This window comes from Labrus mixtus, chromosome 9 (assembly GCF_963584025.1).
Source record: "Labrus mixtus chromosome 9, fLabMix1.1, whole genome shotgun sequence".
Taxonomy (NCBI): Eukaryota; Metazoa; Chordata; class Actinopteri; order Labriformes; family Labridae; genus Labrus; species Labrus mixtus.
In genome coordinates, this window is record NC_083620.1 from 21077598 (window position 1) to 21094361 (window position 16764).

The following is a 16764-nucleotide window of genomic DNA, read 5'->3' on the forward strand; positions in this document are numbered from 1 at the left end:
ACTTCTGGTTTTCTGTTTCACAAACATTTGACTTATCTGGGGCTAATTTCCCAAATGAGTTGTTAGCAAGGCTTGGTTTAGTTAAGCCTATTTTCACTTTTTACTCTTTACACTCTACCACTACAGTGCTTTCTCAACAAATCGGACCCTCCTAAAGGTACCCGTTCAGTTTTCCCTTTTAAGTTGTTCAGACGGGCTGTTGGTTCAACTTTATAGTCCTGTTGGTGGAAGCAGTTTACGGCTCTAAATGGTCTTGCGTTTAACGAGTACATTTTCCTGTCAATATGAGAACACATTTGAGAATTCGATTTGCAGAAATTGGCTGCGCGGTGGGGCAGTGGTTAGCTCGTTTGGTCAATCGGTGACTCTATTTTGCCCGTATGTGAGTGTGGCTCCAGCCCTGGAGCTGGCTGGCGCACAGATGGATGGATATGCAGACGTTACCTGAAGGTGTTAAGGAGTGGTCAGATAGTTTTGAAGAGCGATTCAGAAAAATCTGCTTGCATTGGTCAAATGTGTCCAATAGACTCGTGCTGGGTTTCTGTCTGAAATAGGTGCCTGTGTTAGCACAGTTTACGTACATCATTTTCACTTTCTCTCACTTTATGTAGTTTTGAATTTTTTCAAGTTTGTTGACTTTATTTTCCTTGATATCTACAGTGTGTTTTTTTTTTTTTGGAAGAATTTTAAACCAAACATTTCAAAGATACTCTTCCTCTGTGGACAACAATGGATGCCAGTATTCACGAGATACTTCAAAAGTGGGCACACACTCTTTAAATCTCTGCTCCCTGGCACGTCTGGTGGTCGAAACCTCCTTACATGGTATTTTTAACTCAACCAGATCACTTTAGTAATTAACAACAATTGTGTTAAATTGCAGTGATTGCTTTTTGTCTATTCTCTCCCTCTTGTTCACATTCTCAGAGGGATATTTTAGGTTCAGATTTGCTGCTGGGTTCAATCATATTTAAACTGTATTGACAAGAACTCACAGCCACAGAATTGCTGTTGCTGCTGGAAAGAAAGTGAAATTCAATAACAGAAGTGTTACAATATAACACAGCTTGTCTTTGAAATGTAAGGCAAAGTTTCAGAGACAGCGCTTCTATCCAGATGAGGATAATTCATGGCGACATCCTGCAGTTCATGTAGAACCACAATTAAACCGCGGAACTTTACCTCGCAATCAGATATATGCGATGCACTGTACAGCCGATCTGTTGGTTTCCACAAGTCTCCTGTATTGATTTGTCGGCTCAGGTGATGTTCAAATAGCAAATGAAAAAGGTGGTGTTTTCTCCCCTGCAGTATTTTCTTAGCCACTCTCAAGGGCGAGCACTTCACAGCTCGAAGCAGGCGACGGGGGGACGATCACCAGAGGCCTGAGAGAGAGATTTAAAGTGTGTTTGCTGCCTGCAGAAACAATCGCTGTGTGGCTGCTGTTTAGCTTAGCTCTGTTTGCTTTCCTGTAAGAGACAGATCAGGGCGTCTTGTTGCCTCTGCCATCTAATGCCACCTCACTCTTGCTCACTCGTTATCCTGCCGTTTCATCTGATCGCATCAGAGAGGAAATCAGACTCTGTTATACACCTTCCCCTGCCGCGATTCTTGTACATCGGGTTGATTTTTTTTTTTTTCCCACTCACCTCTCTACTGCTGCTCTGGACATGCAGTAGAGGAATGAGATGACAATGTCCACTATGTTCTTACAAATATTTTACTACACACGCACACATTCATGGGCGAACACACACAGAGAAACATATACACACACCAGCCACTGGTGCCCCTCATTTTATCCCTTTGTGTCTAACCCAGTGATTTCATCTCTTCATCAGGCAGTTGGTCATGTGTTTGGGCACTATTAGTCGCCTCCCTTCCTTTTTGGTTCGCATCCTTGTATCAAACGCACAAACACACGCTCACACACAACAAACACTGCACACTCGCCCTCTATCCATCGCTTATTTACTTCCAACAAGACTCCCTATTCTGCATTTCTATCTCACAGTCTTTCCCTTTATCCTCGCCTCCATCACATACATTGACTCACACAAATATTCTGACACACACATGTTCTCAGTTCTTTGTGTGAGTTAATACCCTGTCAGAGGAGATTAAGAATGAGTTAGGGATGACAGTGCCTCTGGGATATCCCCTCCAGGGGTCAGATGTAGCAGCCGCTGCCCTCGGGCCTTGTCTGGTCCTCTCTGGTGTTCAGACTGCTCTCTCTCTCTCTCTCTCTCTATCTCTCTATCTCACTTTCTCTCTATCTCACTTTCTCTCTCTCTTTTTGCAAACCCAAGAACCCTTTTTTCTAGTCTGCAGACAGCCCTTTTCTTCATATATGCCCAGACTGGAATCGTTTTTATATTCACTGCCTTCATCCTTGCTATCTAGTCAAGTGGTCTAATGTTTTAAGGATGCACTTGTGAAACTGTGGGTGATTGAAGGACAAGAGAGATTTTGTGAAACCGACTCGCACAGACCACAGATAAGATACATTTGAAAGTGTAAATAAGGGCTTTTTAAATCGCACATTTGATTGTCTTGTGATCCAAGCTTTGCCAAGGTTTCTGGAACAAGTTGAAGGCACACACACATACACATTTTAGTGAAAAAGCTTCTTAAAAAGACCTGTGTTTTTGCAACTAATATTACATTTTTTTTAAATGTAGCGAGAAAATAATCATCTACAGTTATTTTTTATTATGTTTCACTTCATTGTTTTGGTGATTCTGATCATTTAGATCTGGCATCCTCATTAATGTTTTCTCCAGCTGTACTGTCACTTTAAAAACCCAACTGCACATTACCTTAAAGTGATAAAAAACAAAGTTTAGCAGTTAAAAAGTATTAATTTGAGCAGTTAAAACAGGTTTTCACCAAAATCTGACCTAAGAAAGTATAAATACTGGGCGTTTGTTTGCATGGTGATCAGATCCTGACTCTTATTATTCTTTGAAATATCTCAGTTGTATGTTAACAGCTTGCTCTGTGTGTCCATCCTAAATTTTAAATAGAAATGTATCTTCTCCCCCCCCCCCCCCCCCCCCCCCCCCCCAGGTCAGTTAATCGAGCGAGTCCTCCTCTCCTCCATGTTGAACCCCAGTGAGCAGTGGCAGACGTACCGACACCACGGACGCACTCTGAGTCTGGAGTACCGGCTTCGCTTCCGCTGTGATTCAAACTACTACGGACCTTTCTGCAACAAGTTCTGCAGGGTCCGCGATGACTTCTTCGGTCACTTCAACTGTGACCCAAGCGGCTTGAAAGTCTGCATGGAGGGCTGGACGGGGCCAGAGTGCAAAGATGGTAAGCTCCTAAATCTGCAGAATGTCCTTATGTCTTCATATGTCTCTGCATCTCCTGCATGGGCCTGCTCTCCCTGGACTTTAACCAGCACAGCGGACAGATGGCCCATTGTGGAGCAGTGCAGTTCAAACTGGCTTATAACCACTCTACCAGAGCAATGCACAACCACATTCAACACAGGCATGTGGACATTAACCTGTAATGAGGACTGAATGCTGATGCTAGCACTACTGGCATTAGCCACACTTGTTTATTGGGAGGGTAAGTGGTCTCAGGATTTTCGGCAGACACAAGATAAAAAAAAAAGTCGTCTGTTAAACAATCTAAAGAGTGTGTGATTTTTTTCTACATTAAGTTAAAAGCAAACAGGGAAGGTTCTTGTCCTTCATTTTTCCAGCTGCTCAGCTTCTCAGTCATTATAATACAATTTATAAAATGTTTGTGCCAGAAAAAATATCCACTGATATTTTCCAAAAGTTGATTTAAGGCCACTGATGAAAAAAATGAAGAATATGTTTGCTTTCCATTTATTTTTCCATTATGCCAGGAAGGGGGTTTCCTTTCTCGAAATTTTCTTAAAAGCTTTTCCATGAGGCCTTTCTTTCCTTTCTATTGTTCTCCTTTTAAGATCTTTTTAAAATTGTGATCGAAATTAACTTTAATCACAAATATGTATCATCGGTTTTAATTAACAGCCTCCTCGGAAAAATGCCCTGTAGGTCATCATTGCCTTTGTGAACAAAGTGTGTGCGTTACGAGGCGGGGGGGGGGGATTACTCTCCGTCTGTCTGTGACTCATCAGCTGGATGACCTCACCGTGCGACCTCTGAGTGCTGCCATCGAGTTGCGATGGTAAAAGTTAAACGGAGGAAACCGGACTGAAAACCATGGGAACCCTGAAGGACATGTAGCTAGATTACGGACATCCTCACTTCATCTGACTTCCTCCTCAGCAGGTTGTTGATTTGGACCGCAGAGAAGCAGGAAGTTTGACAAATTAGCAAGGGGTCCCTCTGTTACTCCCTGCAGGGTTATGACAGTGATGAAGTTCAGGGACTTTTCCGTCTAGAGTTCATTAAGTGGATACTTTGAATAGAGAACTGTCCCCGGATGAAAATACTTTAGTTAGAGGACATAACTTTACTACATACTTTAACAGTCCTTGAGTTCATTTCTAGTTGGTGGTACCTCCAGTACATGGATGGTCTACCTTAAATCCATGTGTTGTCTTACATTTATATGATTGATTTATAACCTGGGTTCATTATATGCTGCATGTTTTATTTTGCTTCTAAAAAAGATGTATTTAGATTGTAGCTCTAATTGCCCAGTTACTTAATTTAATTTTCCATTCAAATATTTCTATCTCCAAGTTTATGATAGCTTCCAATGTGTGTGTTTTGTTTTGTTCACAGCAATGTGCAAGCAGGGGTGTCATCAGGTCCACGGCTCCTGTACTGTTCCTGGAGAATGCAAGTGAGTCTGAAAATTGATGAGAATTTTGTAGTTTTCACTTTAAGAACCAAGTTTGAACATGAATTTGACTGTGTATAAAATGACATTACATGAAAGGCACTGCGAGGCAGATTAAACACCATTGTCACATATAACAGATAACACCAGGACTTAGCTGAACACTATTATTTAGACGTAATAAAAACACTGATACCTTGTTCTTTTTAAACCGCGCCAAGATCAGATGTCTGAAATCTCATGGTTCTGAAATCCTCCACCTGTAAGAAGGTGCCTTGCTGCATTTATTACCAGTTTCAACTCTAAAATCCCTGAGGCTGTTGCCAGAGAGATAATCTCTCCTCACAAAAAAATATGTTTTTAAATGAAAGGCTGCAAATAACCTTTGAGATTATGAATCTGTTGTAAATATAAACCTTTTTTCAAGTCTAAGAGAGCTCCCAAGAGCAAGTGAAAATGAATGCAACAGTGACTTAGTATAGTAATAATTTCAAAGGCTAACAAGCCATGAAGAAAACAAGCTCAACAACCCTAAATAAAGCGAGAGAAAGAAAAGATTATCTCTCTTCAGCTGATATATAATAACAGCAACATCAGCCGTTCACTATTGGAGCAGGTTAATACTGCCACTATCAATCCTCTAAACATGAAATCAACAACCGTCTTTTCTTTTTTGTTTTATCCCCAGGTGTCATTATGGCTGGACGGGTCCTCTGTGTGACCAGTGTTTGACGTTCCCAGGATGTGTCTACGGCAGCTGCACCGAGCCCTGGCAGTGTGTGTGCGACGTCAACTGGGGAGGACTGCTGTGTGACAAAGGTCAGATACTGTGAAAGGGTGAAAGAAAGCCTGAATGTAACAACATTTCATTCGTTGATCTTCTCTTTCCAAACATCATGAAATTGTTGTTTACTATGGCTTTTAGAATCACGTCGTCTGCTGTCTCATTGTCCAATCGCGACCTCCATTATTTCACCAGAAACAAAATTCCCCTGCGTAGAATGAGCACCGCACAAAAACCTTTTTTTTGTTAGAGGTGAACAAATATTTTCATCTACACTAAACAGCAGAGCTCACAATTAAACATGTATGAAAGCTCCATATTAAACTCTTAGTCACATCAATGTTTTTGTTGCCTCTTGTCTTAAAACAGCATATTAACAAGGTTCTCCTTAAAAAACATTTTCAGTAGAGGATGGTGTCATCTGCATAATGTTGAAAGGGCTTTGCAGTTTTTGTGAGTGTCTGTGTGTGTCCCTTGGGGCTTCTTCTTCTGTAACTAATTCCACCACTCTGAAGAAAAAGTCCTTTGCCATTATCCCAGAATACAAACTAACCATCTACCACCTCTGTCCCAGTGTGGGAGCTATGGATCTGGGAGCTGGGAGGCGGCTGAGAGCCCAGGGGACAGTGTATTGTGCAGAGGAAAGGTGATAGCCTTGGGTAAGGTGAATGTGAGCCATGCTAGACTGGACGCTCTCGGTTAGGTGGGGTCTTCAGCTTATTTCCCGTATCCAGAAAGACTCTGTAAAGAGCTGTGCAGAGACAAAGAGACTGTGAGAACACAGGAGATCATTAGAGGAAGCAGAGCTTTAATCAGCTTGAACACTGGAGACAACATGGCCTGCAGCTACTGGCCTGCACAGTCAGCACACTGAGCCAGCCTGGGTACACTTCAGCCTCTGTGATGTGGGAATGTGTGTGTGTGTGTGTTTTTGTATCACTGCTGCGCTCTTTTCACTGACACAAAGTCAAACTCAAGTTAACAACGTTCCATTTGCATCCTCATTCCTTGAACTCCGCCTCACCTTGTTTCCCTTGTTTTGTCCTCTGACAAAAAAAAAAAAGAAAAGTTCATTAGTTATTTTACGTGTTTGTTTTTTCAGATCTGAACTACTGTGGCACCCACCAGCCCTGCAAGAATAGTGGGACCTGCACCAACACAGAGCCAAACGAGTACCAGTGTGAGTGCCAGGAAGGTTTCAGAGGAAGAAACTGCGACATCGGTGAGTGTTTACTCTACAGGTCCTCACCCACCGAAGACCCTAGTATTAATCTGCACTAATGGAATATGTGCAAACATGGAGACAATTTGTTACACAGTTATTCATTGGTAGTGTCTATACATACTCCCTATGTTGAAATTCAGTGCTTCAGGGACACAATTTCACATAAAGGTATTTCTCTCCTTTGCACAAGTTGAGAAAAAAAATAATTCAGATATGTACCACTACCATATATATTACTCCATGTCAACTTTCTTCCTTTATGACTTCATAAAATATTCATATTTAGAAACCTCTCAGATTTTGCAAAGTAAAATGAAAGAAGCTCCGCCGTTATTTACAGACAGGGAAAATTCACTGCAGCTCATATGTCTCTTTTTTTTTTTCATTTCACATATCCATCCCCGCTGTCTTCTCCTCTTGTCAGTGGAACATGCGTGTTTGTCGTCCCCCTGCATGAACAAAGCCACCTGTGTAGAAGACCCGACAGGCTTCAGCTGCATCTGTCCTGACGGCTGGACCGGACACACCTGCGCTGATGGTGATCCTCAATCCCTCACACACACAATAAAAAAACATAATCTTACACACCGACTCTGAGTGTGATCAGACGGGCTGCAAGGCAGAGTGAAATTGTCTGTGATTGGTTGTTATTGGATCAAAGCCAGTGAGTGACTCTAATCAATCCAACAGAGGAAGATAAATTAGCCTGGACACAAACACTATCAGTAGCAATCAGTGGTCAGCCTCGCCCTCCGTCTGGCTCTGTCCGTTTGTGTTTTCACACATGTACATGACCAAGAAAAAGAAGGAGTATCTTTAATCAGTCTTAATTCAATCAAAAAGAGGTAAAATTGAAAGCTTAGTGTTTTTCATTGCGGTGAATCAAGTGTGTATTGTCTCGTATTTATTCCGTGTTGGCCTTGGAGCGTCTTACATTCAGATAGATTCAGATTTAGTCTAAATCCAATTAGCCCTAGTGGGATTTATTCAGTTGTGTGATTCAGTGATTGAGTGAGAGGAGTTGGATTAGAAAGACTAAAGAGCTGTGGTTTAAAGTCTTTGTTAGCATTTGTTCTCCTGTCTGTTTGTTGACAAGGAAAATAACGACCAAGCAAAAAATATACTTGTATATTGTTTTTCATCATATAGTTAAGCGATGAAAGTCACTCCTGTGCTACTAATAACCCTTCAGGTTAAGGAGAAATTAAGTATTTCCCCTTATTTAAAGTCAAGTTGCAAGTCTACAAAGTACCAACTGAACAGTCGTCTTTAAACCATCACTCGCACACAGATTCATGGTGAGCAGCATCGACTTTAAGCCTTTATGTGTTCAATGGAAAATTAGAGCTGTTTTTGTTATTGCTTATCTAATGTGATGTCATCAGTTTGTTTGCTCTGGGTGCACACTGAGACAAACAAAAAACACGACAAACTCTCGTGTTTACTCCTGCACTGACCTGGGTGGCTTTTGTCCTCATTAGTTGAAGTTTAGTGTTCAGTAGTTGTTCGTTTGTCCTTGAAAGTATGAACCGCAAACTGTCTGTCTTTGAGAATTTAAAGACCGGGGTTTGTAGAAAGATGCTCGTTGAATATATTCAATTTACAGCAGCTTTAATGAGCTTGTGGCAGATAATCAGATCCAAGAGTTTATTCTGACTCTTGAAGTATATTAAACTCAATGTCATACAAAACAACAAGCCCTGAGTTTAGATGGTGATGTAGATTTTATACATTAGGTTGATGGCATTCATAGTGTATTTAAAAGCTTTTTAATTTATTATTAAGTTTCTTAACCGCCATGTAAGCAAGAACACTGTTTTGGTATGGTACAATATTTGGCCCATCATATAAAAAGTATTCTGATACAGAGATTCTGCGATGATTGATATAAACTGCTAAACACTCATACAATGATGCATCACTATATTTTATTAACTGATGGATATATTTGCCCCTGAAAGGATCTATGTATTGATTCACTGCAATTTGCAACACATTTACATTCTGTCAACTTATTTGGCCAATCCACTTCTGATCATGTCATCAGCCATCATGTCATAAGGCCCACCCTGAGGTGTCATAAAGTAGTGACGCACTGAGTCAAAGCAGCAAGGAAGGTTTAGAACTCAAGTTTTTTTTAATTAAAATATGGATATTTTGCGCCTAGGATTCCATAATTGTATGACAGGCTAAGTTAAGACAACAATATGTTAACTGTGTCGATATCCCCCCCATCCACTAGTTTTGGGCTTTAAAGAGGTGTTACTATAAGGCTTAGAGGAATGCATGACTAAGACTTCAGTCAGAGAATAAGCAATGTAAGTAATGTAGAGGGAGGAAAAGCATTTATCTGCAAAGATTCATTGACTGCAAGTGAATCTAAAACTGTTTGAAATTGAAGCAACAGAAGCAACAAAGTCTTAGACATCCTGACTTTTAAATGCGAGTCTGAGTCGCGCTCTGAAAGGCTTTTCTCACACAACTCCCACAATCCCACAACGATAATCTGAGCAGCCTCTGAAGACATCATCAGGGTATTCTTCACACTTTTTTCAAAGCTTCTCCACAGCCGCTGAAAATATGATACTACTAAGAATGCACATATTTTGTCACAGTATGATTCCGAATGTCTCGCTGCAGCCCTCACGTTATTTTATGATCTCTGACTTCCGTGTTTTTGGAGCAGATGAAAAGGTCAAACATGTTTTTGTCTCCGATGTAACAACTGAGCTGTCACAGCGGTCCCTCCCTGGACCCATCGTCATGTGAACTGTCTGTGTGTGTGTGAGTAAAAAGTATGTATACAGAGGGTTCAGATCATGAGGTGTGTGTGTGTGCAGGTGAGATTGGTCATGGTCTGTCAGAGCTGTGTGTGTAAACAAGCAGCGTTCCACATCCTCTACTTTCACCTCCATCAGGATGAAGTGCAGGCCGGACTCTGAAATGCAAACAATAAGACTCATTTTATGAAAATAAAAAAAAGTGTAAGGAGAGGGATAAACAGAGGAATAAAGGCAGAGTTTATTTTTGCTCATGTTATTTGTCCCTGGCTTGATTAACAGTCTGGGAGGCAGTCTATCTCTGTCCCTGTGTATGTTGTGGGGGGCTCTCGGGGGAATACACAGTGAGAGGATTGTCAGGCTTGCAGGGAATGACAACCATAACCACAACACAGCTCTGCTTTCAGAGTAGATTTATATATATATAACCGATATTAATTAAAGGCTTTTTGTTTGTTATGAATTCTCCGTTTAGTTTTGGCTGCGTGTTATTGCTCGGGTTGGAGTCGGGGTCGGGAGGATGGAAAACGCTTGTTGTGCAGGGTTAGGTAAATCAAAAGGTTATGAGAGAGACAGAGTGATGGGAAAATGGGAGAAGTTATGATGCTGCACAAAAATGGCATGTGTAATAGGAAGTTATGCATGGTTAACCTATGAAATGAGGGCTTCTTTTTGGGCGTTTGCATGCTTTTTCCTCACATTCTCTCTCTTGCATTATCTGTTTTTAATTCCCTTTCAGAGGAGTGGAACCACGCGTGGCTGCTCCATTTTCTATTTTTCTCGTCTCCCCCCATCCCAGTTGACTTTATTTAGATTCCCTCGTTCCTCCCTTCTCTCTGGGAAAGGCTTGAGGTGCCCCCCATGTACGTGCAGCAGATGATTGTATTTATCTCTGTTTGCACAGAAACCGGAGCAGCAGAAAAGAGAATAAAAACACGCTGCTGCCAATGCATCCGCATACCAGGGCTCTAGTCTGCATGATGGCATCACACAAACGCACACACACAAATTGTCTCTTTGATATTCACCCACACATTCCCATTACACAGATCAGTAGTTCATGTGCGTTGTTTTCTCTGCTCTCTTCCCAGCGGTGAGGCAGTGTGATCGGGGCCCCTGTGGACGAGGAGCAACGTGTGAGGAGACTCCCGGAGGTTACCGCTGCGTCTGCCCGCCGGGATGGACCGGTCGCACGTGCCAGCTGGGTCAGTGGGTCTGATTTAAATATGTTTTAAATATGTAAATATACATGAAAGGGTCACTGCCCCTGAATAATGGAGGCCTGTCGAGCCTTTTCTTTTCGTATTCTTTAATATGGGCACAAATATATCCCATATACATCCTACAACATGACTTTATTCTGTACATTACAACATTAACATAAATCAAGAGACATAGCAAGGTCATTATTTCATCCACAATGAAGACACAAATGTAGGTGCACAAGGTCCATTTGCTTTTGACCAGTTTTCATGAAAATGTAGACCCTCACATTTCCCTTTCCTGAGTACTTTAGGAACTTTGGGAACTCATTCACGTTTGCTGCCAAAATTAGGTAAAACAATTAATTCTTGACCTTTAAAATGGCAACTTACAAAACACATTTACCACAATGACCAATTTGCAGCTTTTCAGGAGTATTTAGTTTGCTGTCTTACGTCTTTGTAATGACCTGTTTTACTATTCTAAATGCAAAATGGTCAAACACGGTTCACAGATTTAAACACCAGTTAAATCATTTGTAGGTCATTTAGTGAAGATTTGATATTGCCATCCCAAAGATGATCTGAAACGCATCCTAACTTATGATATTGATTTCAACCTTAATACTCAGCCCAGAGTAAAAGGAATTTCTGCTGACTCAAACAAACGTCATCTTTAGAAACTTCTTTAAAAAAAAAAACACTGATGCATTTTCGTAGTGTTGGAGAGGTAAAGAGCTACGTCCGTTATTCAAATCATTTACTTAATGAAAAGATACCAAGAGCAAGACTATTGACTTCTCTTTAATGAAATCCTTTTTTCTTGGAAGTACTGAAGTACAATTAGGTCTTAAAAAAAAATCCATTTTAGTTTAAATTAGCTAACACTTCACCAGACTCTAAAGCTAAATCAATGATGGAAATACTCGCTTCCCTCAGAGTGAAAATGCTCAGAATGTGACCATGTTTATGAAACTGTGGAAGATTTCATCACGTGAACAAAGACTAGATTAAGATTCAGTTTATTTGAGGTTAAAAGACATGTTGTATTTTGTATTTTCATGCCAGAACTTTTTTACACAAGATCAAGAAAACAGAAGTTTTAAATCTGAACCTGACCGGAGTTGAGACACAAGTTGAGGGTCTTAATTCAAGGCTATGTAAGTTAAGATTAGATGTGTGATTTTTTTACTTGTGATAAATGATTCATAATGGTAGTGCAGTACAGTCCATTGCAGTGTACTTTTAATGAGGACTCCCAAAGCATCTATTGATAGACTTTTTAACAATGATCTTCTCACCAGCTCAATCCATCAGCACTTTAATGCACGGTTTCAAATGTTGTGTTTCAACAAAAATGTTGTGTTTCAACAAGCGACATGTTATAATTTGTTCAGTTTGAAGTGAAATTTGCATTTAAACCAAAACATTTAAAAAGCAGAAAGGATAATTCAGCATGTTAATCCTCCTATCAGCCCTCCCTGAGAATCAGTATTCTCTAAATGCGACGTCACGTCCCTTTGGGCTGCAGTCGCTCCTATTGACGAGTGAACCACCAGAGGGGTCTCGTGTTAGATAGAACAGCAGAGTGGAAAATGTATAGGTTTAGGTCACACATTCACAGACAGACTCTCACACACACACGTGGAGGACTTACTAAACGCACATACAGAGACGGCTCGGGGGTTCTGAAGTAAAAACTGAGACATATTTCAGGATGACAGCCTCTCCTGCTCCTCTGTGTTACAGCGATATGTCACTCTGACACTTGATAATCCCCCATAGTTCCACATCACAGGTCAGTACCTTACAGTGTAACACACACACACACATACACATATACACACACACACATTCACAGTGTTCAAACACAGGAGATAAAACTCTTTATAGCCCCAGCCGAGAGGCAGAGCATCCGTGCCTTAAATAGTGAAAGGCAATTATACTTTCTATCAGTTTCACTCTTTTATTAGCCGACGTCTGTCCCCTCATTTTCTACTATGTCGAGCAGGATCCTCTGGCTTTTCCCATCGATAATGCACAAAAGCACACACACGTAGAGATACAAACACATACACTCTACGGGTGCTAAATCCTAATTGGCCTCTCAGTGACGGTAACAGGTTTAGATTACCTATAACTGTCTGACTACTTCCTCTTTATTCATTCAGCGTTTCTTTCTAATCCTCTTCCTGGGCTATCAGAGCAGAGCCCGCAGGGCTTCCTGGCGTTTACACCCCTGGTGTGATGCGGAGGGTGCACAAAACTTAACAGCAGCAGGGGCGTCTGTGCATGAACGAAGGTGATACTGCCAGGTGTAACTTTGGATGTCCTCTGCATTTATGAAGATAATATTTGACACTTCTATGCAAGCGCCGGCATAGAAACATTAATTCCCCACTTCATGATTCCACTTGAGCTTTTACTTCAAAAATGTTTATAATTTAGGGATAGCTGGTGGCTATGATTATTGAGGAGATAAGCAGGATAAGGTGTAGTAGTTATTGGGATGTTTAACATCACATCCACTTGGTTCATTTACATTAGACTGATGATTTTTTTCTAAAGCAACTTTCAACACTTAAGAAATTATTTTGGAAACAACCTAACGGGCAAAAATCCTGCAAGCATCAGGACTCATCAAATATACTAACCTCCTTTAAATGCTACGTTTTGGAACAATAAAACACATAGAAAGGATGTAATAAATAAATGTCACAACAGCAACATCCTGTATAATATTACTATAATGGTATTAAAGTACTATGATGGTAAATATATATGTTATACAGAATATTATTATATACAGTTTTTGCAAAAAATGCTTAAGTTAAATCCATAGTCAATACTTACAGTAAAATATCAGTTCAGTCAGTAGAGAAAAATAAAATCTTTGGGGGAGTTTTGAAATAAAATTAGAAAGAAAAAAGTTCCCAGACTAATCATGTTATGTTCATCAGGAGACACATGTCCATTTTTACAGGTGCTAAATTACAAACATCTTAACAGAAGAATAATCTTGATCTTGTTATTTCTTCTTTGATCTTCTTTTCTTTAGACACCAATGAGTGTGAAATGAGCATATGTGTCCACGCCCAGTCCTGTCGCAACCTGATAGGTGGATACCTGTGTGTCTGCCTTCCTGGATGGACGGGGGCCAACTGTGACATCAGTAAGTATGGACAGAAAAGGAGAAGCAGAGAAGGAAAGGAAAGGCAAAAGGACAGGAAAAAACGACTAACTTGAAGGAGAATCCTTGAAGAAAGGAAAATGAATAATTGCACTGAGTTTCAAATTTGGATTCTGGACTAAAGTTCAAGTCAGACTTTATTGATCATTACAGAATATATCTGCATTCCTATGGCATTAAACTTTGATATACTTTAATGTGGTGTTACTGTTTTCTTTGATTTTTAGGGAACAGTAGCTGTCAGGGTTTGTGTTTGAACGGTGGACAGTGTGAGGTAAGAGTCCTGGCTAAGAGACTGGCCTCTCTCTCTCTCTTTCTGTCTCTCTCTCTCTCTCTCTTTCTTTCTTTCTGTCTTTCTGTCTCTCTCTCTCTCTCTCTCTCTCTCTCTCTCTCTTTCTTTCTGTCTCTCTCTCTCTCTCTCTCTCTCTCTCTCTCTCTTTCTTTCTGTCTCTCTCTCTCTTTCTTTCTGTCTCTCTCTCTCTCTCTCTCTCTCTCTCTCTCTCCTTCTGTCTCTCTCTCTCTCTAATTTGCCACAACACTAACCTGCTTCATTCTCTTCATATTCTCTGTTGTTGTAATTTTTGTACCTTCTTCCTATCATGCCTTAATCTTTCCTTAAAATGAAGATTTCTTGAGAACCCGTTTTAAAAGTAAAGTAATGACAATCATTAGACTTGTCAAGCTCTTGTCATATCAGGCTTTCTTCTGGATATGAAAACTTCCTTTTGACATCATTTTGCCTGGAGATTGTGTGCAGTATTTATTCTCAAAGGCAAAATGCCTGAGGCAGATCTGTGACAGAGTTTCCCTTTCTGCTCTCTTGTGCTCTTTTTCACTTCATAAATGTATTGATCGTTCTGTTTTTCATACATATATGTAACACACTGTCCTATTTATATACTGTCCTACATAGGACCATGTTTCAGGGTCTACATGTTCGTGTCCCCCTGGTTTCTCTGGGAAATACTGCCAAAGTCTTCCAAATGCCTGTGACAGTGCCCCCTGTCTGCATGGAGGACAGTGTGTAGAGAAAGACGGACGGACCATCACCTGTAACTGTCCCCTGGGATATTCAGGAACCTTCTGTGAGGTCAGAGAACTTTTGTTTTCTTGTTTTCTGCAGAATAAAAACAACATAGCATCAGATGAGAATGACAAAACCCTGTAGTCATCATGACTGAATATCAAGCTGTTTCATGAAAAGACTTCGAGTGAATAAAACAGTGTATATATTTTTTGTTAAAATGGATGTCCACATTTTTGCAACTATTTTGTTCTATTATTTCAGATACCTTTGGATCTGTGCAATCCCAACCCCTGCCAACAGGGGGCGTCCTGTCACAGCATAGAGGGCAGGTACATGTGCGCCTGCCCCGAGGGTTACTATGGTAATGAGTGCATGAGCCTCAAGAGTCCTTGCATTGGTCAGAACTGTCCAGGTGAGAAAAACCTGTTTGTGTGTCTGTAGAAGCACAAAATCTCAATAAAAGACGAGTCTAACTTGTCTTTCTCTGTCTTCGTATCTGTAGGAGCAATGTCTGACACTACGCACAGTGGCATCAGCTTCTACATCATTCTGGTGGGCGTCTTAGCTTTAGTAACAGTGTGTGGCTGTGCGGCCTGCGCCTTCATCCTCTCCCACCTCCATCGAAAGCGGAAAAAGGAGCAGGCCGTCCCACAGGAAGAAGGCATCAACAACCAGAGGGAGTTTGTCAACCTCATCAGGAACGTAGACCGTCCCACACCCCTGCTGCCCCCCGCTGTCCCGCCCTCACATCCTACAGCCCCTGCCCCTGCCCCCGCCACACGATGCTACGAGGAGATTGAACTCACCCTGCCGCCCTCCCCTGCACCTTCACATCCTTCTCCGGCACTAAAGCCAGCCCATGTGCCAAAACTGGACATTTCAAACCGGGAGAGGGAGAAGTTGAACCGCTTTCACCACACAGACAACCAGGAAGTGGAGGCCTGACAAAGGAGCTCTTTTTAAACTTTATTTTGCGTCTTTGTTCGCACAGGCCTGTTCCCAGATCATGTACTGTCTCATTGTTGCAGTCATGAGTTATCTGAGGAGTCAAGGCTGTTACGTAGAAGGGTCAAAAGTCTTACTGTGTCATTTTAAGTGACTTGTTTTCTACAAATACGAGAAGCAGCAGGTGCGTAATGTTTGAGTGAAGCACTCCTCATTGACTCTTGTAAATCTGGAGACCGTCAGACTTGCCTGGGAGTGCCTGACATACTGACAAGAAGAAAAAAGGGGAACATTAAGAACCAGTTTTTTGGTCCATGATTCCATCTGATCAGTGTTCAGACCTCCATTTCTGTTTCAGACTGAACCGTGACAAACTGAGATTAATGAAGGGATGCTTATTTAACACTCTGTGTGTTTCTGTGTCTGGTTGTGCGTACGTGTGTGATCCTGAAAAAGAGAATGTTTTATTATGAGTGTCTGTGGTGAAAAAAGAAAGGATAAAGACAATTTACTTCAAGGAAAGAAAAGAAAGTTTATACACACTGAAGAGAGAGAAACTCTTGAAGGCTTTCAAGCTTTTGGAAAACTGTTTTAAAAACTATACACTGTTGCCTATTGTGTCTGTTATACTACAGTTTTAAAGATGTATGATTTTTTTCACCTGTGTGTAAAATAGCTTTTTTGTACATGGATATATTGTACATATTGATGCCCTTTTTGTACTGTACTTCATTGTTTAAGTGTGCTTTGTTTGTCCCTTCTCACTTTCCATTTGGAGCAACCAGCACATGGATCGTAATAAAAGTGCATTTACCAATGA

General features: G+C 41.0%; 1 protein-coding gene across 2 annotated transcripts in view; it reads left to right on the forward strand.

Annotated features, from left to right (window-relative positions):
• Positions 1–16764, forward strand: part of LOC132980621 (protein jagged-1b) — a 46436-nt gene extending 29672 nt beyond the window's left edge. The window contains exons 4-14 of one of the 2 annotated variants that reach the window (XM_061046842.1): positions 3070–3318; positions 4734–4794; positions 5480–5610; positions 6678–6797; positions 7225–7338; positions 10672–10785; positions 13841–13954; positions 14200–14246; positions 14886–15062; positions 15261–15411; positions 15502–16764. In XM_061046842.1, coding sequence (XP_060902825.1) covers positions 3070–3318; positions 4734–4794; positions 5480–5610; positions 6678–6797; positions 7225–7338; positions 10672–10785; positions 13841–13954; positions 14200–14246; positions 14886–15062; positions 15261–15411; positions 15502–15944 — 1721 coding nt within the window. In that variant the 3' untranslated portion in view covers positions 15945–16764. The remainder of the gene's footprint in view (positions 1–3069; positions 3319–4733; positions 4795–5479; positions 5611–6677; positions 6798–7224; positions 7339–10671; positions 10786–13840; positions 13955–14199; positions 14247–14885; positions 15063–15260; positions 15412–15501) is intronic. The other variant, XM_061046843.1, reaches the window with a different exon arrangement.